Source organism: Tyto alba, unplaced genomic scaffold (genome assembly GCF_018691265.1).
Source record: "Tyto alba isolate M040663 unplaced genomic scaffold, T.alba_DEE_v4.0 Super-Scaffold_3, whole genome shotgun sequence".
NCBI lineage: Eukaryota > Metazoa > Chordata > Aves > Strigiformes > Tytonidae > Tyto > Tyto alba.
In genome coordinates, this window is record NW_024881304.1 from 5813192 (window position 1) to 5837477 (window position 24286).

General features: G+C 36.0%; 1 protein-coding gene across 5 annotated transcripts in view; it reads right to left on the bottom strand.

The window, feature by feature from the left end:
* The window catches only part of ARHGEF3 (Rho guanine nucleotide exchange factor 3), a 131431-nt gene that overhangs the window by 42039 nt on the left and 65106 nt on the right, over positions 1–24286 (bottom strand). For all 5 annotated transcript variants that reach the window (XM_032984334.2, XM_032984335.2, XM_032984337.2 and 2 more), the window contains one exon: positions 22074–22136. In XM_032984334.2, the coding sequence (XP_032840225.1) occupies positions 22074–22136 (63 nt within the window). The remainder of the gene's footprint in view (positions 1–22073; positions 22137–24286) is intronic.

The following is a 24286-nucleotide window of genomic DNA, read 5'->3' on the forward strand; positions in this document are numbered from 1 at the left end:
AAAGTTGAAAGAGGAAAAGGAAAGTAAAAGGTGCAAGAAGGGCAAACCCCATGTTTATCCAGCCTGCAGAATACAGTGCCTTCATTTTGATTTCCAGTAATAATTATCAATTAGAAGCATGATACATTCCAGTGCCTATATACTTACCTTATTCCACATATAATTAAATAATTGATAGAAAAGTATCATCAAAACACCAAACAGTTAGGAGAAAAAGGAAGAGCTGAGTGCTGGCATGTGAACATATTGCAATAAAGTAGAAGGAAAAGTGTTAATTTTTATGTTGTAGTTCAAGCATGTTGTCTGATATAGGTGTTCCCAGTGTGCTCTGCAAGCTGTCCTTCAATTCACTGTTCCATTCCTCCCTAAAACAAAACAGGACAGGAGAGGAGAGCACCAACTGGATATTAAAGATGACCTAAGGGAGTTGCAATGGTAATCCACAGAGGAAAAAACTGTTTAAGTCCTATCAAATGTCCAGCCATTGCACTAATGAATCAAAATTGAAAGGCTGAAAGGACAGCTTCATAAAAGCATAGCTGTATAATAAAGATTGGAATGCACTTCATATCTGGAATAGAAAAGCAGGTATGTTATTACATACTGGTCTCTGGAATTTGGAGGGTTTGTTTTTGTACAAACAGTTAGAAACTACCTGCTTCTGTTGCTTCTGTTCATAATTACTTCCCCTAAATCTGGTATTTGTATTAAAATAAAGGATAGCTATCCTCCTAAAATGATTGCAGTTTTACCACAATAAGAATCTACCTATTTTGTTACTTCAGGAAGTTACATTCATTTTAGTACGTGCTATCTAACAGCAGATGTGCATTAAAATGTGTTGTTGCAGGATATATTAACCACATCACATGAATAAGCCAAACAGCTGAAATAAGAAGCTACAAAGACTTTTCTGAACATGAGCAGCCTCCCTGATCTCTACGAAACTAAATCACCTGTCTGATATTATTCGCACATATGGGAAAGATACAATAACCATGCAATAGATCTTATGTAAGGCATAGTCTTATGTCTTGCTGCAATACACTTGTTTTACAACTGCTACCTAACCTACTAGCACTTTTCTCCCCCCCCCCCCCCCCCCCGAGTTATTTGTTTAGATATCTACAGTATATTTACAATACAATTATGATTCAGGTATTATTTCCCCAAGATACAACAGCTCGAGGGGTGGAAGAATGGTTGGTTTGTAGTGTTTGGGGTTTTTTTTTAACCATTGCCTGCCCTCACTTTCTTTCTCAACATCTGCAACACTTGAGCTGCAAAATCCTCTAAATTAATCTGCTTCTGTTCTAACATTTTTGTCAGAATTGCAATATCCCTGCACCCTCTGTAAGATGCAATGCAATAAAAAAAACACATTAGCCAATTACTACATTTTTATCCAGACTATGAGAAAGCAGTTTTGAGGGAGATACTGCCAATTTTCCAAAGTAACGGTAACACAGAGAAACCCAATTAACAAATTACTACAGAGAGACATATTTATTGCAAAAAGAGAAAACAGAAAGAGGGAAATCTTTAACCCTAATGAATTAATCCAGATTCCATCTCTGGTATTTAGAGATGAGCAGCTTTCATTAGGACTTCATGTCCAACTCAGCAGGAAAATGTCACCAAACACCATGACGAAAAATGGTATCAGAATTGCTGAACACTGTTCTTCATCCTCTAACATTACAGAAGTATACAGTACAAATCCAGTTTTGCATTCTGACCATGATATACTCATATATAGATATCTCTAAGTACGTTTCGTTAGCAAGTGGGCTCAAGTCGGACGTTCTTTGGAAATAAAAGCTATGCAGATTTTACACTAGTAATCCCCAAACTTTAGGGATCGTGAACAACAATATTAAGCAAGTGATGTGCTTACTGACAGCTTCAGGCTTGCAATTAGGAACTTTTTTCTCAATTTCATAAGGCCGCAAGAAGCATTAAGGTGATCTCAGAGCCAGTGCTGTCTGCCATCCACAGTCTCAGGACCACTGTTTTAGACCTTTTTCCCCTAGTAATTAATAACAGCTGTGCTTGTGAGGTGACTACTCCTAGTGAAGTAACTGAACAGTTCACATGACACTAAGAGAAAAAAATGAAAACTTGAATGAAATGCAATACCCCCCCTAGTATTCACCAGTGAAAAAAAGGCAAGAATACTAAAGAAACAGTCCTAAGAGAACATATTTGCTTACACTTTTTATGATTCTGATAGGATCATTTTGTGCAATATTTTTCCATATGTGAATAAATTCCAATATCTAAGACCATAGTTTCTTTCCTACTGTATTCAGTTCTTATAGGATGAGAATTATGCCTTGTTTGTGAAACTGGGTGGAAGTTTTTAATGGTCCTTTTCCGGAAGCATGCATCTGTTTTTTAAACCTGTTCCTTCCTAAACTTAGTAAAGTTGGCCCCAAAAATGTATCAGGAAATAACTGGAGGATGAGGGGGGTGGGGGAAGAAACTTTAAAGACACCTTGTCTTAATTAAATCTAAAAGTGTTACTTCTTCCTGTCCAACTGAGTCACGTACAGCTTTAGCATATCACACCTGACTGGGGGGAAGTGATGTGTCAACATCAGGAATAGGTTTGTATTTCAGCTGGCTCCTGTAATTGGCAGCCTGGAATTAATTAATGAAGTGGAACTGGCACATACTTGAATGCAGCATAAAATAAACATGGCAAGTAGTATAGAAAAACATTGCTGCTTTCTTTAATACTCTCTTATTGCTACAAAATGTGGAAATCTAAAACAGTAAAGCCAAATGCAAATTAACAAATGGGTGACAGTGCCTCTAGCAGTCATCTTTACCATTTGGGTCTCTCACTCAGCTGCTAAGCTATTACCTGAACAAACAGGTACAGTAAGAACAGTTATCCTACCTAATAAACAACAGCCTTTGACAGTTTTAGTCTTTTTGGTCTTAGAATTATTTTAAATAATCTGTCTAAACCCGTATGATTCATGTGGCTGATACAAACAGTCTCAGCTGGAACCTCTCAGTACACAGGATCAACATTTCAACTACTAATTCAGCTGGAAAGCCAGGGTCAGGAATGCTGTCAGCTCCATGTACTCATCAACTCATGACAGGAATGTCATTTCTGTGACCTTTCTTTTTGATCAGCTCTTAGTGTTCAGCACAAGCCACCTTGCCAGAGCTGAGGACAGGTATTTACCTGCTGTCTTTTAAAGAACAATCTTTGGAGGGGTATAGACTCAAAAAATACCCCATTATTTTTGGAGCATTTCTTTCCATTTATGTTTGTTCTTAAGTAACAGCAGATCATATACGACTTTCTATTATCTGAAAAAGTCTCAATGTATGCCCCTTTTTTGCTGTTTTTGTTTGGTTGGGGTTTTTGTGGTTTTTTTTTTGTTTTGTTTTTGTTTTGTTTTTGTTTTTTTTTTCCTTAATAAACGTTAGAGAATCTCTGCTGTGTGTTTTGGATTATTTCTCCCGAATGAAGCTTCCTTTCTAAAGTTCTAAGCAAACACCTCTACCAAAATACTCTACTTTTTTTTTATACTATTCCTACAAAGCAGTAAAGCATGACTTCTACTTCAGAAAGAATTTCAAACCAAGTGAAAAATTATGTGAGAGTTCAGGATGGAAGTCATATGTGGAATAAATTTTAGAATTTGGGAGTTCCTGATTCTGTATTTTCTGTTTCAGACATTTGAGTGTTTTTTCTTCCTAAAAGCTTCAGTAGAAGATTCACCTTAGCAGTAGCTTAATGAGATGTCCATCACGAACAGTATCCTAACAGCTCCTGTTCTCCTAAGCTGGCCTGGGTCCCTATGCCTCTCTGCCTGGGAGCCCGTAAGTACAATTCTAATAAAAGTATAATTAAAAAAAAAAAAAAAGCATACTTAAATAAAAGATTATGAGCAAAATATGTCTAGCATCTTAGCATCTTGTCTTTAACCATTCTTTCTAGTCCGTTGATTTTTTGTAATGAACAGAACTTCATTAAGGAACTCACTCGAGATTCAGAGAGATTCTTTGTCAGGAATATCTAAAAAATGCTTCTTTGGTAAAAACACAGGCTTGGGCTTGCTTTAACTGCTCTTACAGAGTATCTGCAAAGCAGCAGATATTCCTTCACAAATGATGCACATAAAAATATCAGCACAAATTACTTCTGTAAATTTATAGCTACATCACATAAATAGTTACCAGAACCCGAGAGTGCCAGTGACTGCTGCTTACATTGGAACTTGCACTGATTTGGAGCTTCACAGAGCTGATTCAGCTTTGTCATATATACACACCAGTTCAAGTAGTTTTTAATAATAATTCTATTAAGGAGAAAGAAGCCATTCAAGTATTTTTCAGGTGAGCCACTCCAAAATCATGACTACAAGCTTGGCTGGCTCAAACCTTTTCCATTTTAGGAAATGACAGTAACCTGAGAACAATAAAAGGTTCCTTCATTAGCCTTTATAATTCCCAAGGATAAGACCTACTTTTCCCATATAGAACCTTCCACATGGGAGAACTATGACATTTTAGCTTTTCTGACAATCTTTTAAGACAAGAAAGACGAATTAACAATTTCTTCCCACCTCCATTTCCTATTTCTTTACCCAATGGGAAATTTTAACTCACTTTTTTTGAGTTACTTTTAGAAGTGGGAAGTTACGCAAGCTATAATAAAATATTGCATAGCTTCATTACCTGTGTAGCAGTACCTACATATACCTCAGGAACTGTTTTACAAAGGCTCTTCCTTTCTCACTTCCATACAGGTTTGTATTTTGGAATGACCTCACACATCAGACTAAAAGAAAAAAATTAAATGCTGCTGAATGCACCAATTCTTTGTTTCTGAAACTGGGGTCACTTAGAGGAAACTAGAGGATGAGAGGTTTACCAGTAAATCCATCCAGCACTTGTATATTTAAAACTTTGTGGTCTGTTTCATGTTAAGAACTGCTTTTTAAGATGTCCTCATCCATATCTCTCATTTGCAGAGGTTTTTTTAGCCTACTTAAAACAGTGAACACCGCAAAGAGGAAGTTATTTTTAAAGAGCATTAAAAGTGACAAATGTGAGCAAATATATCTAGCAAGAGATACATCACTGCTGAACTAATGGATGAAAAATTAGTAATATGTTGACACTATTTATGTTTTCTGCTAATGTAAATAAAGACCACTAAAAGACAGATGACAACAGTAAGAATCACAGTACAGCTATACTATTGCTGCTAAAGAAATTATTTTGGAAACAAGGCATTTTATCTAATGGAAGGGAACATTAATTCTTCCTATTGTCAGACATGGGGGGAGAAAGTCTTCCTCCCAGAAAGCCCTGGGGAAAATTATTTTTCCCGAGGCATACCATCTTCACTTCCTGAGGAGTTCAGCCAAAGCTGCCAGTTATGCATCTAATCCCATTCGCGACCCAAGATGCAGGTGGCTTCCTACTTTAATGGTCTTTCTCTATCTAATACCCTTGCTGCAATTAAAAAAAAAAAAAAAAAAAAAAAATCACTGTATTGAAAAATACAAGGTAGAGGAATGATTCATGACCAATAGCAAAAAAGGAGTCATATTATCCTCAGCTGTCCTTTGGCCAGCTAGTGTATTTTGGAACTTCTATAAATGTAAAATAAAGTGCCCATTTAACATGACATTTTTAAAGCCTGTAAACAGAAAAATCAAGTGAGAATTTGATGCAGGTACTGGCTAGAAAATGTTCTGGCAGACAGAGATCAGTATTCACTGTTATCTCAGCCATGCTATGATGGCTTTTATCCCTTTTTTTTTTTTTTTTTTTTTTTTTTTCCCATTACATAACAAAATACCATTGCATTGACTTCATGTAGTAAACGGATTTTAACAAATTTATACTGAGGTACTTCCTGGCACTGCTTTTACTTTGCTTCTTTCACAGCTATGCATCCTACATTAAAAAGACTATCTCAACCATGGCTGGTCCTAAAATTCTGCAAGCCAAGCAAGCTCAATTCCAATCACATAATAAAAGAGTAACAGAATAGTAGTTTCCATTTTAATAACATTTTGTATAGTTCCTTAAATTTGAGTAATTAATTTTCTTAGCATTGCTAAGGAAAAATAAGCTCATCAGCATTTTATAATTGGTGAAAACAAGTCACAGAATAGGTGATACATGAAGTTCACATGAGTAATGTGTGCCATAACCACAAATAGTCTCACTACTGCAGATGAGCACAAACCCAGCCTCCATATCAGTTCTTTGGCCAATTCCACACAGACATGGGCAGAAAGTTCATTATCTATACACTGTTAAAAATTTCATGTGAGCAGAAAAGGGCATAAAGAGCTGCATATTCTGGCAAGAAGTTCTACTCCAAAACCAAAAATGTCTTCAAACATCAAAGTACACAAGCTGCTTGAATGCAGAGCAGATTCACACAGTATGCAGGAAGTCACTGTGCTATTCTAAGAAATGATGGTACAAAAGAAAAAAGTCACAAAAGGAGTACAATTAACATGCTTCAGATGTAAGCAAGAAACAATAGAATATAGAAACAACAAATCTTCCAGAAAAAACACAATGCATACAATAAATAATGTATGCAACATATATTCCAACACAACAATGCTCAGACAACTCAGCTTTCTGGCTCAGAATTGACTCATTTGCCTTAATTAAGAAGCAACTATGAAGCTTTCATAAAAGAGGCAAGAAAAACTTCATCTGACTACTCTGTCCTACTTATAAATACTTTCAGAATTTTACTTAATGGTTAGTTAGTAAATAGTTAATAGGTATAACAAACAGTAGTGAAAACTCCCAGAGAATGCTTCTGCTCTCATGATAAACCCAGTCGCACAGTGTGCCCCTTCCAAAGTCCTATCCTGTTTACATCCCAACACGGACACATCACTGACCACCTTTGAGACCCAATGATAGATACATATTAGACAAAATTATCTGATTTGGATGCTGACAAATCTGATACAAAAATATGTGTAAGTAATAAATAAGAGTATTTGCCTATTAAGACTTGCAACTTGTCTTTGTTAGCATTTTCACACAATCAGGGTCCCTATTCTGAGTTGCAGTCAAAGGTTTCTGGAAGAAATTCCATTAACTTCACAGGAAGAAGAAATTTACTGCCAACTTCTCCCCCTCCAGCTAAAGGCTTGTATTCGTTTTAATTATTGCACTTCTGGAAGTCTGCAATTCATTTAAATTACTTTCAAAGCTCTTCAATGTTTACAGAAGAGCAACAACTACAAAAAGAACACCAAAGCTCTTTACCAAGGTTATATATTTAAGCCTCAACTATCATACATTTTCACTTGCATGTCCCATAAATCAAAACTAAGATAAATGAATGAGATCTCTTGAAAGATGGTGGATTCAAGAAATATCAAATAACATATAGTTGTTTTCTTCCAACTCACTGAAGAACTAACTTATAACACAGAAAAGCAAAATTAGGGCATTAGAACTTTGGGCTTAAACAGGTAAATTGTAATTCTAGTAAGGCTATGGATACTCTTTGTAATTACCAGGGTATCTACATAGTTTACAGCTACATCAGCAGGAACATGTTCTTGTTTTATGCAATATGAATTCTTAAAAGCTTTAATAATCAGTTACTTACCCTCACAATAGTAAAACTAAATCATTACAGATTGCTTCAACCCTTCAGCAATATGCAGTGGGTATTAACTTAATATTCAAAACACCGCCTTAATGCTTTATTCTAATTTATCAAGTAGATAAATTAAGTCACTTATGCTGTAATATGCTACATCATCAGGTTCATGCCCTATGTATATTAAAATCAAGTTTGTTCTAAACATGTAAGGATGAAAAATGTACATTTCTTTACAAACCTAATAAAGTACAGTAAGGAAATCTGGAAGGGAAAAATCTCAAATTCTAACAGTTTTACAATGAAATACACAAAAATTCTTGAAGCGTTTTTAATAACATGCTAAAGAAAAAACAGACTAGGGGAATATTGCCATCTCCTGAATTACATTTTTAGAAAATCAAATACAAAGCCAATTATATTCTCACAGTGAGTTAAAATTGAGTAGAATCACTAAGCACACAGCAGCAGATATTTAAATGTATTAAGTTACCTACAATCAAATTTGGAAATTAAATGCTTCAGCACCTTTGACAATTCCATGCAGATAAATGCATCCTTCTCTACCTAAACATCTTTAAAAAAAAAAAATGGCATACAGTTCTAAATAGTGCAAAGGAATACCTTTGGCAGCTAAACTTCCTGCATTCTGAGAAGGGGAGCTTTACAAAGATTGCAATGCAGATTCCAGTTCTATCGAATGTCCACTAAAGAAGCCTGATTACTGAGATAAATCAAGCAAATCCCTTCTCCATGAAGGGATTAATCTCTTACAGGCCAAGAAAACTCTAAGGGCAACCTATATCACCAGTACAAAGCAAATATATACAGTTTAAATAATATATTCTATGTATAAAAATAACAGCTCGAACTATCAGCATTTCCTCAGGCACAGTCAAATTCTTGTATTGGTTTCCTTGAGAAGAGTGGTGAAAAATATCGGCTAGGTTCTTAAACAACCATCGCCTTAAGAATTAACAGATCAATTACAAGAATAGACCTTTTAATCCAACTAATGACTGATTTGGCAGATAAACCAGAAGATAATATAGAGGAAGTAAATGAAACAATCCCCAGAAGATTTGGATTTGACCTTGCAGATTTAGAATTGAGTCCATGAAGACTACATATATGAACCTTGCAGGTTCACAGCACAATTACTGTATTTTCTACTGACTAATTTTTGTTGTTATCTAAATGAAGAAGTTCAAATAACTGTAAAGATCTCAGAAGTTACCACTGGAGATGGTCTGACCTCATAGAGGCAGGATGATTTTATGACAGCCCAGTGCTCAGAATGAACTTGAACATTCTCAGTCTAAACTTAAAAACCAATTTTTGTAAGGCAGACTTGCAGGGTCCTGTAATGCCATGTGCATTGTAGCCTCATTGCGTGTAGATCTAAAAGCAACTAAATTATCTTGCTCAGGCTCCTGTATGTTAGTGATTGTAGATTAACCACCAAGCATATTGCTCTGCAAGTTTTAATTCTCTTTTTTCTGCATTTTTGTTCATCAGTAGAGCTGACACACTAATCTTCTATTGATAAGTTCACACACTTGTAAACAGTAACATTTTTTTGTAAAACACTCATAGAGCATTTCTAAACACTTGTTGGGCTTCTATTTACTGGGGGCTTTTCCCCCTCCCTTGCTGCTTTTCACACCTTAGAGTAGGAAACAGGGTGCAGTTGCACAACATAGTGAGTCAGCAACTGTAAACAGATACCCTTCAGATGTCCAGATTACATAGCTACAATAATAATGGAATGGTGGAAGTAATTAAAAAAAAAATTCCCCCAAGAGATAAGGAGACCTATGGGCTACCAAATGAATTAGTAAATCACTGCTATGCAAAGATAATATTCTAAGATTACCATGGCATTGAAAGACACCACCAGAGAAAACTAGTGAAACTTCTATGGAAAATCATGTGACACTTCTCTTACAATAAACTTTAAGATTCACCTGCTTATGTCTTCCTACACTATTCTGCACTGAAGTGACCTTGGTTAACAGCCTACACTGGCATATACCCCTTCCAATTACAGTCATTGGCAATGGCAATGCAGAACATGCTTTAGGAATTTTTGCATTTTGGTTGCAAAACAGCTTAGGAAAACAGGTAAGCATAATTATTTGTGTTTTACAGATAAGAATCTGATAAAGAGAGAGGTTGGATGGTTCACTGAAGGTTACACATAGAAAATTTAAGGCTGGAATAAACACAAGCCAAGTAGTCCATGTAGCCTCAAATATCTGTGTGCTTTTTTAATTTTTTCAACCTCCTCTTACCAGCCAAAAGTAGAAACTACCTAATAGAAAATTTTGTACAGTAATATTACTACTGACAAAATACTAATAAGATTTATAGTTGTGAGGCTCGTCTTTGTTTTTCCTGTTGCTACGTTCTTGCTCAAGAAGTTATTTGATGATTTTCCTGCTAAAATGTGGCCAGTTTAAAAAAAATAAAATAAAATAAAAAAGAAGAAACAGCCTAGTGTAACAGGCTTCTTCAGAAGATACAGGCAGGCATGATCTAGTATTTAATGAAAACCAGGCCAACGTACTGACAAAATTACTTTACCTTCTCATTTGGTGAAACAAACAGTACCTCCTGTGATTTGCCTAACCAAAAGATCAACTATTGCTGCATTTTACTTCATTAAACCGATTATCTTTAACTTTCGTAAAGCAAAAGGCATCATCTGAAATAACTTTGCTTATAAGTAGGTTCTGGCTACAGTAAAAAGTGTATTATAGGATCCCCTGTCCATATCTTTTCAGCAAATTTTTACAGTCTTACATTGATCTGAACTAACATGTATGGTATAAGGTGGTGTCTTAAACTAGTTTGTGACTAGGAAAATCTTGTTAACAAAAGACAGAGAAGCTCTAGACTAGATTGTCTGCAGAAGCAGCAGAGGCTTCTGAAAAAACTTGCAGGAGTATCTGTAATGAATAACTTCATTATTTAATTCAACCATCAAGAGAGATGGGTTGGACAAATGACCTCATGAGGCCTATCCTAACCCTATGACGTTATAGAGGCATACCGGTGTGTTTATGTACAAACTTAAATTCCTGTTACAGCTGGTCACTTCTAGAGGCATAGCCAAAATGTAGCTGGCCTCACAGAAATCTGTGGGCTTCAAAACATACAGCCATGCTCATTCAATGAAATCCTGACCCAACTTCCACTTAAGACATCAGTAAGCGCTGGACTATGTCAAACACTCCCAGCAATTAATATTTGAAGGCGAATGGGCCACCCTTTTCCTCTTCAATGGAATAATCACAGGTAGACTGCTTTTAATCAAAAGTATAATAGAACTTGGAAAAACTCAACTCTCTGGCTAAAGAGCACACAGAACACATTGCTTACACAAAGCCTTCATTTTTCTTACAAATTCTGTCTGCATGATCCATATTATAGATTCAATATACAATACAGTTACTGATGATGAGGTATAAAATTTAATTTTAGAAAAAAATATTGGATTACAGAATATTTATCACTATAGAACTAATATCAGTTTTTATTTTGCCCTCCAAATAAACAAAATTACAATAACTCTCATCTCTTGATTCAATTTCATTATGAAAATGTAACCACATGTCCTCTGCAAATCTTCATCAAGCCGATCACCACATGCATTTCCTAATGGATATCCAACCTGATAGCTGTCAATAACATCTGACTAATTTCTGTTCACAAATGCTCCCGATTTTGCCATGATGAAAATAAGCATGTCAAGTCTGGTTCTGTAAGCCAGAAGTAATATAAACTGAACTCAAACTTCAATTGCTGTTTTCAGTTCTAGAAGAATATCATAAAGAAAACCAGTATAATTAAGAAAATAACATTCAATTTATCAAATTACTGCACTGCAATGAGATATGAACAGTCAGTCGAAAATACTGCACTGCTAACCACCATCTGCCTACAAAATGTCACTGTTCTAAAGACAGCATAAGACAATAAAGATATTAAAGGAAATGAAACAAAAACTCACTTTCAGTATACCATACACAAAATAACTGTTGTAGCCTAAGAAGAGCTGGACTGCAGTTTATGTAGAAGTGGCCAAGAGGGCTTGTAAGTACCTGCCACAAGCAGTATAATTTGCTGCTTCAGTGCTTAGCACAAGTTGCAAGGCTCATTTAGGACCCCCAGTTACTAACCAGGCAGCCAGACTGAACTGAACCTGACATATACTACAATTACTATCCAAACATTATTTTCAATCTATCACAGACTTATGTATACTACTTTTGACTGAATCAGAGAGATAAATAGAATGTTATGTGCAGATGTCATGAAAATAACAATTCTTTGTATTTATTGAAGATAAAGCTCTCTCGTCTCATATATTTTTCTGTGAGGTAGTTTGCTGGGGTTTGGAACAAAGCATAAAGACCGAATGTGCATTTGGATTGAGCATTTCTGAATTGGAGGCAAAACCTTAGTTTATTTCCTTTTCTCTCATCATTACAGTCAAGGAAGAAAAAAATTGCACGACCATGGTTAACCTCACCAAAAACACTAAATCTAAGAACTGGTATAATCTGTTTCTAGTTTTCTACCATAAACCCTCCACAGCTCCCAAGATTTTATCACAATTTAGGATTTGATCAACAATTAAAACAGATGGCAAAAGTAAAAGCAATAGCTTTGCAATGTCTGAATAACATCCCTGGATTCCTGTAAGGGTATTCACAACATCTGTCTTGCTCCACAGTCATGCATATTTCAGTTTAGGAACAGTAATACTGAGCACGCTGCATCAGAAAAACAAATCAAAACAAAACACCAGAAGAAACATTGTTTTCGAGGAACCAACGATTTTCACACAAAACCTTGATCTCCCCTGACAAGAAATGAACAAAGAAAGAATCTCAAAGCAGAGAAAAAGGCATGCACAATAAATTGAATTTGTCAGATTTTTTTTTTTTTTTTTTTTTTTTTTTTACACAGGCATTTCTATTTAATTTTTACTGTTTATATCAATCATCCTTAGCTCTGGAATTTTTTTCCTCTACTGTTACATGTCTTAACAGTATAATAACTTGTTTAGTCTAACTCTGCCTTTTTTAGTCAAGATTATAAAGAGCAAATGGACATGCTTCCTTTTGTTCAGATGTATGTCTTCAGAGATATATCTCTTAAGAATGCATCTTCTAATCTTTCAAAGATGTTACAAGATGCATGGAATTTAAATTCTACAGATCATACAGCAATTCGGTGAAGCACACTTGAACAGGTTTATCTGTCTTCAAGCATGTAAGTAGTTCCTCTGACTTCTGAGCCTATTCAAACATTTATAAGTCAGCCAAGCTATAGGTTTAGGTACTTCGATGAAGGAAATCCCTTAAAGTCTTCTCTTATTTTGCACATGGTTTCAGTAACTCTGCTTAATACTTACTGATCTCCTGTGCAGCAGGACCAGACAAGTGTTCAGCTAGATCGATTCTGCCATTACCAGCTGTGTTCAGCATCCTGGGAGAGGAGTGACTCGGAGCAGCCCTGCGGGAAGGGAACTGGGGGTGCTGGTGGGCAGCAGGCTCGGTGTGAGCCAGCAGCGTGCCCTGGCAGCTGAGAGGACAAACCCCATCCTGGGGGGTCACACACGGCATCGCCACCCGGGGCGAAAGCGGTGACCATCCCGCTGTATTCAGCGTTGGTGCAGCCTCACCTGGAGTAGAGTGTGCAGTTCTGGGCCCCACCATTTAAGAAGGGTGTTCAGGTACTGGAACGTGTCCAGATGCTGGCAACAAAGGTGGTGAAAGAGCTGGAAGGCACGTCCTGTGAGAAGCAGCTAAGGACTTTGGGCTGGTCTAGTTTGGAGAAAAGGAGACTGAGGGGTGACCTCATTGCTGCCTGCGGCTTCTTGAGGAGGGGAAGAGGGGAGGGAGGTGCTGAGCTCTTCTTCCTTATATCCAGTGGTAGGACACATGGGAATGGTTCAAAGCTGCACCTGGGCCTTAGGAAGCATTTCTTTACCTAGAGTGTGGTCAAACACAGGAAGAGGCTTCCTAGAGAGGTGGTTGATGCCCCAAGCCTGTCAGTGTTTAAGAAGCATTTGGACAACATGCTTTAGCTTTTGGTCAGCCCTGAATTGGTCAGGCAATTGGACTAGGTGATCATCATAGGTCCCTTCCAAGTGAAAAAGTCTATTCTATCCATGTCAGTAAGCTGGAGGAGAAAAAGGTCTAGAAAGGGGAATACTAGGAAAGGATACAAAAAGTTCTGCAGCTGTACCATGAGCTCCAAAGCACACCACTTTATGCATTCTTGCACAAGGCGTACTTGTCTCAACAACCTCACTAGACCCTGTACCTATATTTTCCTTCCAGTCTCTTCTGTAGTATCTTCCCTTTGCCACAAAATACACTTCACAGACAGTATCAAGGCAAGATTCCACAGATCTCTCTTACATGTTCTTATCAAAACAAGATTCAAATGTCAAGAGTATAAAGGAAATCTAGATAACTAACTCACAGATACAGCTGCCAGAAGTTAGGCAAGATGAATCCTATGAAAGCACCAACAATTAAAAGACCAAGTACAGACACTGATTGATCTCTTGTGTGTTTATGCAGACACAAGCAATTTGTGTTTCCCTGAAAAAATATAATTTGCATATTTGATTTATACCTTCTATATAAACTCCATTTAAATAATGTCTGAAAGTCTCTCTGTAAATTCTTTGCCTATGTTAAATTTATTGCTGATATAGCAACAGCTTCAGTAATTCTACCAGAATACAGTACTCATTCCAGTCACAAAATTATTTAATTAAAAAGAATATATAATTTCTTTAATATGGAATTCAGAAGGACTGATGGTTTCCTTTTTCATTTAGTTGATAATTTTTTAACATACTGGCATAAATTAATATTAAGTATTATAAACTACTTATTTATGTACACTATTCCTTGTTTATAAAATATAAAATTAGAGACCCACTGGCAATAATATTTGTCTTCCTAAAGCTTTTAGCTTGTCAAAGACGAGATGACTGTAGCCCATTTCCCTCAACTGTATTTTCCTTCTCTGATCCCAGTTTTTTAGTCATGTTTCAGTTATAGATCCCACTTAAATAATGGATATTCTTTACTCAGACACTCTTTGTCTGTAAACAGACCTTGTTTTATATGAAATATGTACAAAAAAAAAAAGCTTTTGGAACCCTTAAAAGGGATCATTCTAATAGTGTTGCACATGGGCAGAGTTCTACTGGAATTTGCCATATATGTTACTTAGTCAAAGTATTTTTTTCTTCCATATCCAATTTCTGAAAAGAAAAAAAAATATAAAAGCGAACAATTTCCCTGAGGTCAGTGGATTCTCTGTACTGTAGGAAAGGATGTTGTATTCAAATTATGTCTTATACGTGAATTTAAATAGGAGAACAAACAGATGCTGGTATGTTACAGTTAGATATTGTTATAGTTTCAGTTAAACCTTAAAGAAAGTTAGTTTTAATAACCATACTTCATTCAAGGTATCTATAGATCAGCTTTAATTTCTAGAAACTGGGTGAATTCATACAAGGGACCAATTTGTTACCCAGTTCCCAGCTGCACAAGTATGTTTTAAGACAGTTTGGTCCATGTTTCCAAAGGATTTGGCATATTTGGATAGACAGATTTGTATTGAAGATGTCCAACTTCATACACATTTACTATCTTCACCTGAATAATCTGCGACTTACTGGAACAATTAGCCAAATTCTGAGAAGCTCTTCACATAAATAAAGAGTAATTGTACTGCAACACTACACAGGATGTCTGACATCATTCTAGAATATGGGGAAAAAAAAAGAATGCAGCATAACCAGCAGTTTATAAATTTTTCCAATAGAGCACTTGTAGGCCTTGTTGAATGACAAATATCAAGAGAATATCAAAACATAGTTTTAAGACAAATGACATTACACTACTCCAAATAATACCAACAGAAGACAGTGTCTAGTCTGTAACAATCATATGATGGATTAATAATGGATTAAGAACAGTCACTTTATAATGAAGTATGAATCCAGATGGAGCATTGACCGCCTCTGTGATAGAGCAATATTTAAAAGTCATGCATAATTCAAACATATTGTATACATTTTACTGGGCAAGCTGAAGGCCTTTTATACTATGAAAATGCAACAGACCAGAGTTTATAGAAATCAGAAGACTCAGACACAATAGATATTTTAATTATCTCAACTCTGATAAGCTGATGTAGAAGTAATCCTCTCTAAGCTTTTCAAAGCTAGCTCACCATACCTTAGCAATCAAATATTATTGAGTTCATAATTAAGTTTAATTAGGTCAAAGAATGTTTCAGTTATATTGACTCTCAAATACATAACAAATGATCACTCAGCACTGAAAGCAATCAAAATTAATGAACCCTGATCTAGTGTAAGCAAATGTAGCTTAAGTCTGGGCAATTTTTTGTTTGTATTTTATATTGGGGCATATTTTATTAACTTGCAAGTAGATAGATGAACAGTAAGGCTTCTCCAGTTCAGAATGCACTAGTAGATGACCATTTGGAAAAGTTTTAATTTCAGTAATGATAACTGTTCTATATAAGCAAAATAAATAACTGTTCTGAGGCTTTGCATACGGAATTTGATCATTTTTATGGAAGTGTTTTACTCATCTAGTTCATCATGTATTTATGTTCCTTCTCAATATAACAAGAAAAAAAGAAAGCAACTTCCACGAGTTAACAACAAATTTTGCGTTCAACTGATTGCAAAGAAGAACTGCACACTATCACCCTGTTTCTTCTTCTGAAACGGGATTTTACAGAGTTGAGACTCATGAGACACATGGTATCATCTATCACCATGACAAGATTTCAACTACTTTGCAGTTACCCCTTTTGCAATAGCCATTAAAGATACATTGCTTTTAACTTCCTTGCCAAGTGCTCTACATAAAAATCTCCAGGTAAGTGTCCATCACCACTTTGCTTAGTATGATATACTAACAATATTTAAATAGCTCAAAATTCCCATAGAGCACTTGGCCTACAGAAGCTAAATGAATACCCTGTTTCCAAGAAAGGTGCAGAACATAGCTAAAGAACTGGCTACCTGACCCTGACTGAGGAGCACAAACCCTTGCACTGCTCCAGCAGTCTAACAGACTCAGAAGGTTGCACAGACTGAAGACCCACCTTTCGAAGTCTGGGTATCAGAAAAGAAGAAAAGTGCAGCAGCAACAAGGAATGAAAGCACGAGCTGAAAAAATCTGGAAGCAGCTCAGAATTTAGGTAAGGAGAGAGGTAGTGTCTGCACAAGGAGGAATACAGAGAACTGTAGAGCTCTGGGGGGGTGGTGTTTTAAACACAAAAGAAGTACTTAGCCCTCTACGATCTTTAAAGCTGTCTCAGTTTCTCTGTCTCAGTTCTCTAAGCTTGAAAGGGACACCTATAAAATCTAAAGTTTATGTAAGCCATGTTAATTATATACTGTCGGTAAATCAATATGCATATGCAAATCCAGAACATATTACCATTTTAAGAGCAGAAGCATGAAACACACTACAGGCTGAGTTAACTGCATAGACTGAATACAAGTTAAGCTTTCCAGTACAGGCCAACATAAACAAAAGCAGGTTATACAATAGGTACATTTTCCTTTAAATACAGACTTCAGACAGCAGTGGCCTTGTATGCTCATGCACTCAGCCCTCACAGTCTGCTGGCCACATCTGTCACAAGTTATCACAAACTATTTGACATTGAGGGGATTTACAAATCCACTTCTTTAAGCTGGCAATAAAATGAGCCAAGACCAACTAGTCAGTTTAACAAGCCACTTTATCAACTCCTGAAGCATCAATACCAGTCCAGATCACTAAACAAACACAAAGATCATTTACCATGCTTAGGTTACCAGTCCTTGTCCTGAGTCAGCAAAGCTCCAACCAGCATTTCCTGTGAAAGGAAATTCTGTCTTCATGACTGATTCCCCGGAAAAGACAGGTGTGTCTGGCAATGGTTAGTTATGAAAAAAAAAAAAAAAAAATCTGCTTTTATAAAAAGATTGTAGACAGATGATGATGTAAATTGGCAGGACACCCATATGTATGTTGCTTTCCAAGGTATGAAGCAACCCAATCTTTAAATGGTTAATACTCTCTTTCTTTGCTATCCCCCACCTTCTCCTGGACAGAGGTGGTGAACAGATACATTTGCACAAATTGTAAACTTTAGACAGAGTAAAAGATGGCCAGATCTTTCCATTGGCAAGTATGAAGAAGAGGCATATCCCCGAGGCAATGTGAGGCCAGCGCAGTGACTGCAGCAGGCGGGTGGCAGCGCTTCCTTAGAGCAGGATCTAACTGAGCTGGCAGAACTGAACTGGAGGCACTCACCTCACTGGATAAACCAGGAATCATGCTGCACAGGGAAGTCCAGTATGCTTATTTGTTAAATCCATATGCTATTTAATAAAAATCAATCAATTTTTTACAGAGTCTGAGATATTTATTATCTGTAAAAATTTAATGATATATAATCATCCCAGTTAGAATCTAAATTCATAATAGGGAACACATGCATTCACATTTTGGTATTCTTAGCCATAAATGCTTTCACTGAGGATATACATATAAACAATTTGGTACATCTTTTCAAAGACATAAGAGAGTTGCTAGACAAAGGAAACTGAACATTTAGTTATTTACATCATGCTACAATCCAAAGGCTCCAGCTAAATGTAGAGCCCTCAATTATATAATTCTAAAACTGTCATTGCTTTGAAGAAAAAAAGGCAGTGTATTGGCCTACAGTCATCTTAGAAAGGCTATGACTCAGGCTAAGGATGGATCTCTTGAGGCCAGTACCATATTTCCAGCAATGGTAAAAAACAGCTATCCAAGGAAGTATGTGAGAGCAGAGTAAACACCTAGCGATACACATGTAGTCTACTCTCCCAAACTCCAGAAATACGCAGGTTCAAGGATTTCTTCAGATGGATGGTGTCCACAACAGCCTGTGCCAGAATTCTGCCACTCCATGTTAGGTGAAGTAGTATCCCTTTTGGGTTTTGTGCCCTTAATCACAAGAGAATGAATAACCTTACCCTGATTATATTTGATAGAAGTACTCAATCAGCATTTTTTTCTCAGTATATTTTATTTCAGTTTATATAAGTTTCAGTATATTTGACTGTTTGTTACACAGAAAGTGTTGCAAACTTTTGATTATTCTAGATATTTCTCTTCCCCCCAGTTTTCTGGGGCCTAAGTTATCTTGTATACAAACAGTGGAGAGCAACACAGTAAGGAAAGGTGATCTTGCATAACACCACCACAGGTGGTTTCTGTGAAGTATGAACTAATTCTGTTTTACATTTGCCCCCTTTTTGAATTTCGCCTTCACAAACATGAGTACAAAAGATAACCAACTCTGCCCTGTAACAAAATCTCCAATTGTCTGGAATGTCAGTTAAGTCTCTCAGAACAAAACCCAAGATGACAGAAGACACATCTCTCCCCAATATAAACAGGATCCTCTAGCATGTCTTCATTTTCTTGTGCTTTTTAAGCACACACAGAGAACAAAATGCTTCTACAGATAAGTACCCAGCCACAGACTGCTGGATTCTAACTGGCCCTTTCACATGACAACACTCTGCAGTGCAGCTAGAAGACTCTAATCTTTTCTAATGACATGAGACCCTTGGAATTTAAGAAGCAGATATTCAATCCAGATGCCTACTCAGCACTGTCTTTATCATTATCCATCAGCAAAATACGATGTGAAAGGAAAAAATAAAAGTTTATGTGCCACGTCCAGAAGGCTCACAAAGGTGACAGTCCTCCTTCACCAGGCTGATTGCAATTGGCAGGAACATGAGTCATTAGAAAATAGGCAATTCTTCCTGCCCAACTTGTTTTAATATCAACAGCACCAAGTTTTGATGGGCACACTTGAACCATTACCCAAAGCTAAAAAAACTGAGGGTATTGTTCTGAGGTCACATGCCAGGCTGATTTTCCAAACCAAAGACACTTTCCCTCTCAAGTCACCCTGACAGTTTAAGTCTTCTGTCACAGTCAGAGGCAAACTTGCCTTTACACCAATTATTATCAGTGGTGAGAACACAGCAACACATGCTCAACAGGGCAAAAGTATGTTCCAAAGACACAAGGCATAGTATAATTTGTTTGGCTGTACAGCATAAGATAATCGGTACTTTCTGGTAACTAATATTTATAGAAATTGTTCCATTTAAATAAATTGACCATTCTTCAAGATACACTGCATACCACTACCCACTATATCCTCATGGGGTATTCCCCACCCTGCTGACCTGAGTAATTCTGAAGTCCTGTAAGAAAAGATTCAAGCTTCTTCATCCATTCCCTTCTCACCCCTTTTCTCCCCACAATTTTCTAAGAATACTGACTTCAGCATGCATTGAAATTTAAGTAGTGAAGTTATTAACTGAAGACAGCAGGAGGAGTTTTCTTAACAGCCTTTCATACATTTTATTGACAAGATCCTTCTAAAGTAGAGATTTACAAATATTTTCATGAAAATCAAAATTCAATACGTTTAATAGTTACTGTCTCATACGTCAGCATAAAGGCATTTAGTTAATTATTTTATCTTTTCTCTGATTCATGTTTATATTCACCTGTCCTGTCAATAATAATGGTTACGTAGATGAGCATTATCAAGTAACATTTTATAAATTTTAAGTAGTATTTAGTAGCTGGAAGTGAAGGACATTCTATTGCTTATCAGTAAACCATGAACTTCACTTTGCTATGTGCTTCCTGTCTGTATTTGTGTGGGCCAAATTCAGAGGTAAGATCACATTAAATCACCCTTCTGTAAGAATTCACCTACTAACCGAAACTGTACCTTTTAAGCAGTATTTAAATCTTTAGCTATTAGCCAAAGCAGAAGTTATACTCATCCAAGTACTTCTACAGCAGCGTAACAGCTTCTACACAAGAGAATTGTACATTACTGTCTTAACTATACACAAATAAAATACATACTTTACAGAAACATGAAAAAAGTTAAAACTAGTGTTTTCCATCCTGGATCAGAGTCAAACATCTAAAGAGCTATCAATTTGTCCAGAATAAATATTCAACAATTTTGACTTTCCCCTGAAGAATAACAACTCCTTTAAAGGAATAAGAATTCCTTTGAAGTTGGGTCCAATGTAAGATCTAATGCGATTAACTAACATTAAAGTATTAGCTAACAGACAAGGTCAGGCTACTGTGGGTTTCTGATCTCCAAAACAGTGCTGGATTTTACCCAGACCACGTGCCTACAAGAGCTTGCATTAGTCTGCAACCATCCAGACAGATGAACCCTTAAATGTAATTGCTTCTTCAAAGTACAGGTGTACTTCAAAAACAAAATTAAAATCTGACCGTTAAAGAAACCACAGCACTAGGCTTGACACCTGCTATTAAATCAAGCAGCTTTCATTCTCTGTTTTTTAACTTTTTCTTTCTGTACTACATGAGAGGTCTACAGAAAGGGAAAACTAGTTCAACAGCTGACTGTAAACAACACACTGAAAGTGATGACACAAACACTGAGAAGAAGAAATGGTGAATTTTCTTACATCTATTTTAGTTCCATAGATTTGAAATTAGAAATGCAAGTGTACCCTTATGTCACAACTCTACATGAAAAACAACACACACTGCAGTTTACTGCCTAATTACATTCATTAATACTTTGATTCAACATCCACCAAAATCAGTTTGGTCATAGCTTATTTTTAAAATAAGCAGACATCAGTCAATGTAGTTGGTTGTTTTGTTTTTTTTTTTAATAATAAAGCAAGTCAATATTTCACCTTTACTTACAGAAACAATTAAAAATGTCACAAGTCAGAAACAGTCTATTGTACAGAAAAGTATACACCTTAAATATTGTATAGTTTTTATAAAACGTTTTCTGACGTTGTCTTCCCATCTGAAGTGTGTGATAGAGTAGTGTAGCTGTATGTGATGTGCGCATGACTTCACCAGTGACACATAGAGGTCTCACAATTGTATTAATATCACGTTAAACTCAGCATCAACCTCCACTGACATAACTGAAATAAAATTTCTCATACAGCCATGCAACACCATAAAAAGTCTGGTTTTAGTCCTCCATACATAACACTCTTTTATCATGATAATTATTTACTAATAAGAGATTAACCGCTTTACCATAAACTGTCATTCTGACTTTTTATTTTTCTATTTTGAAGTTTTACTACAGAAAAATGAAAAGCAGTAATATACCTAACTTATTTTTTTTGGTAATAATCAGAACAAGTTATTCATGCTATGTATGAAGACAATACAGCTGAAAAGATGAGCGGATTTGTTTCAGAGTACCCATAATAGCCATATTTTAGTTTGAGGGGGTGGGGAGAGAAGACAAAAAGGAAAATGAAATTACTCACACTTGTATCCAGGCTGCAGATACTGATCGTATCTTCATCTTGGGTACTCTGTTTTCGTTTTTTCTATAAAACAAAATGAAAATAAAAGCTCAGTTTTGATGAACAGTACCAACTACCACTAGCTTGACCCTGAAACAGGAATATATAATGAAGTCACACACGTACATATTTGGGTATATATAATGTAGTTAATTATCTTCTCTCATCATCATTCCAATCACCATGCATGTGATTATAAACTCTATTTTCACAAGTTGAAAAGCTACCTATTAGCACATTAGTAAATTAAATGCTGTTCCTTTTTCTGCTGGAGTTAGATTAACTTCAATTAAGAAAATTATTTCTAACTAAAAGCATAAGTCATGACTACATAATGTAAATTGTACTTTGGCATCTGATATGAACTTTTGTAACTAATGAGACTGTCAGGAAAAGAAACTCCTATTTTGTGTCAATACTTAGATTTTTCAAAACATACATTCGGCAATCAAGTACTATTTCCAGACAGTCAGTGTTATATAGTGAGAGTAACAGGTGAAATGTACAGCAGGAATTAAATCAACATATATTTGGATTTCAATATCCATGCATACCAATGACTTCATTCTGCTCTATATTCAGTTTTTGTTTTGGAAAACGGCAAGCCCTCCCTCATGTCATTTCACAGGTTCACCACAAGATTAATCTTCATGCCCTTCAAATAAGTATGAAATTTCATTTAACAGAGCTCTCCATTTTCTACCAGGCCAGGAAGACTGATGAAACAAGAGAAGTCACAGAATACATGATCCTTATTTATCTAGCTGTCTTGTCTTCCACTGTCAACTAGAGATAAGCATTCACACATAATACTATCTGGGATTTAGTTTCTGGACTACAGAAGTCAATGATAAGGAATTGAAAGACCAAAAAACCCCCCAAGGTGCCATATGGAGTTCCTACCTTATGATATGATGAAAGCTCAGCTAAAAAGTAGAAGCTACATGTTGTGCAGGTATTCTTTAGTTGTTTTGGTTTGTTTGGGTTTTTTTTTCTAAAAGATATATAGAAACTGTATCCCCCCCTCCCCAGTACCCATGCTCCTAACTCATCTGAAACTTGGTGGTTTTATTCCATGAAGCTAGTAAAACAACCATTGCGTCTACTACGTCAAGCATATGGTTTCTGAGAACTGTTTCTCTGATGAACAAAGATAAGGCATATTTATCAGATAATCCAAAGTTTTTATTATGTGCTGCTTTAAAATTACACTGTAGGTGTTGAAACTTTTTAAATCTACTCTCTAGTTTTCAGCAGATCTTTGACTTGTGTAAACATATTTAAACACTATTTTGCTATTTTTTAGCAATTAGCTTGTCCTATTTTCTCCTGACAATGGTAATTTTAAAGTCAAGGACAGCTGTGTTTTAACACTGTTATTATTCAGAAACAGAAATTGGATCACAAGTTCTCTCAAGACATTGTCCAATGCAAAGCCTTTTCTGAGAAGTAATTCTTCACTTTCAGACTATACACAATTAAATCCCTCTTACCATTACAGTACAGATTTTTAACAGGTTAAATGACAGACTAGAACACCGAAATTTCTGGACCAGGACACACTGAGCAACGAACAAAAATATTTGAAACAATACTGAGTGTATTTGTTTATCCTGCAGCTATGTTTTATAAGGTGGTTATTTGTTTGTTTTTCCACAGGATAAACTAATCTGAATTATTATTCTAGGGTTAGCCAGTGAGAATTCATAATGAAAAACACAAAACAGGGATGAGATCTGTTAAGTCAGTACTTTGCCCAGAGGGTAACATTTCCTAAGATACTAGTGAACATGTTGCAGACTATTTTTCAAAGCTAATTAGACTTCTGTAGATATAAATTCATGTAACCTTTAGTTTTCCTCAAAAAAATTATATATTGATTCTACTTAAGTCTATACTGAATCTTTACCGTGCAAACCATAAATTACAACACTAAAAGGTACCATCCCTCCTAAACATTAGACACAGGTTAAATCAAAAAGAAGGGTGCTTAGATTTGGAATACAGATTTGTACAAGAGAAGGGTAAACTAAAATGGTGTATGGATCTGGTATACCTGAATCTATATTAATTGATGATTCTGGTGGATGGATAGAGAGGATGTAACTGCATCCTCATCTTAGGTTTGTGTTGTTTTAAGCCTGACACCTTTATTTATGGAAGCATCAAAACAG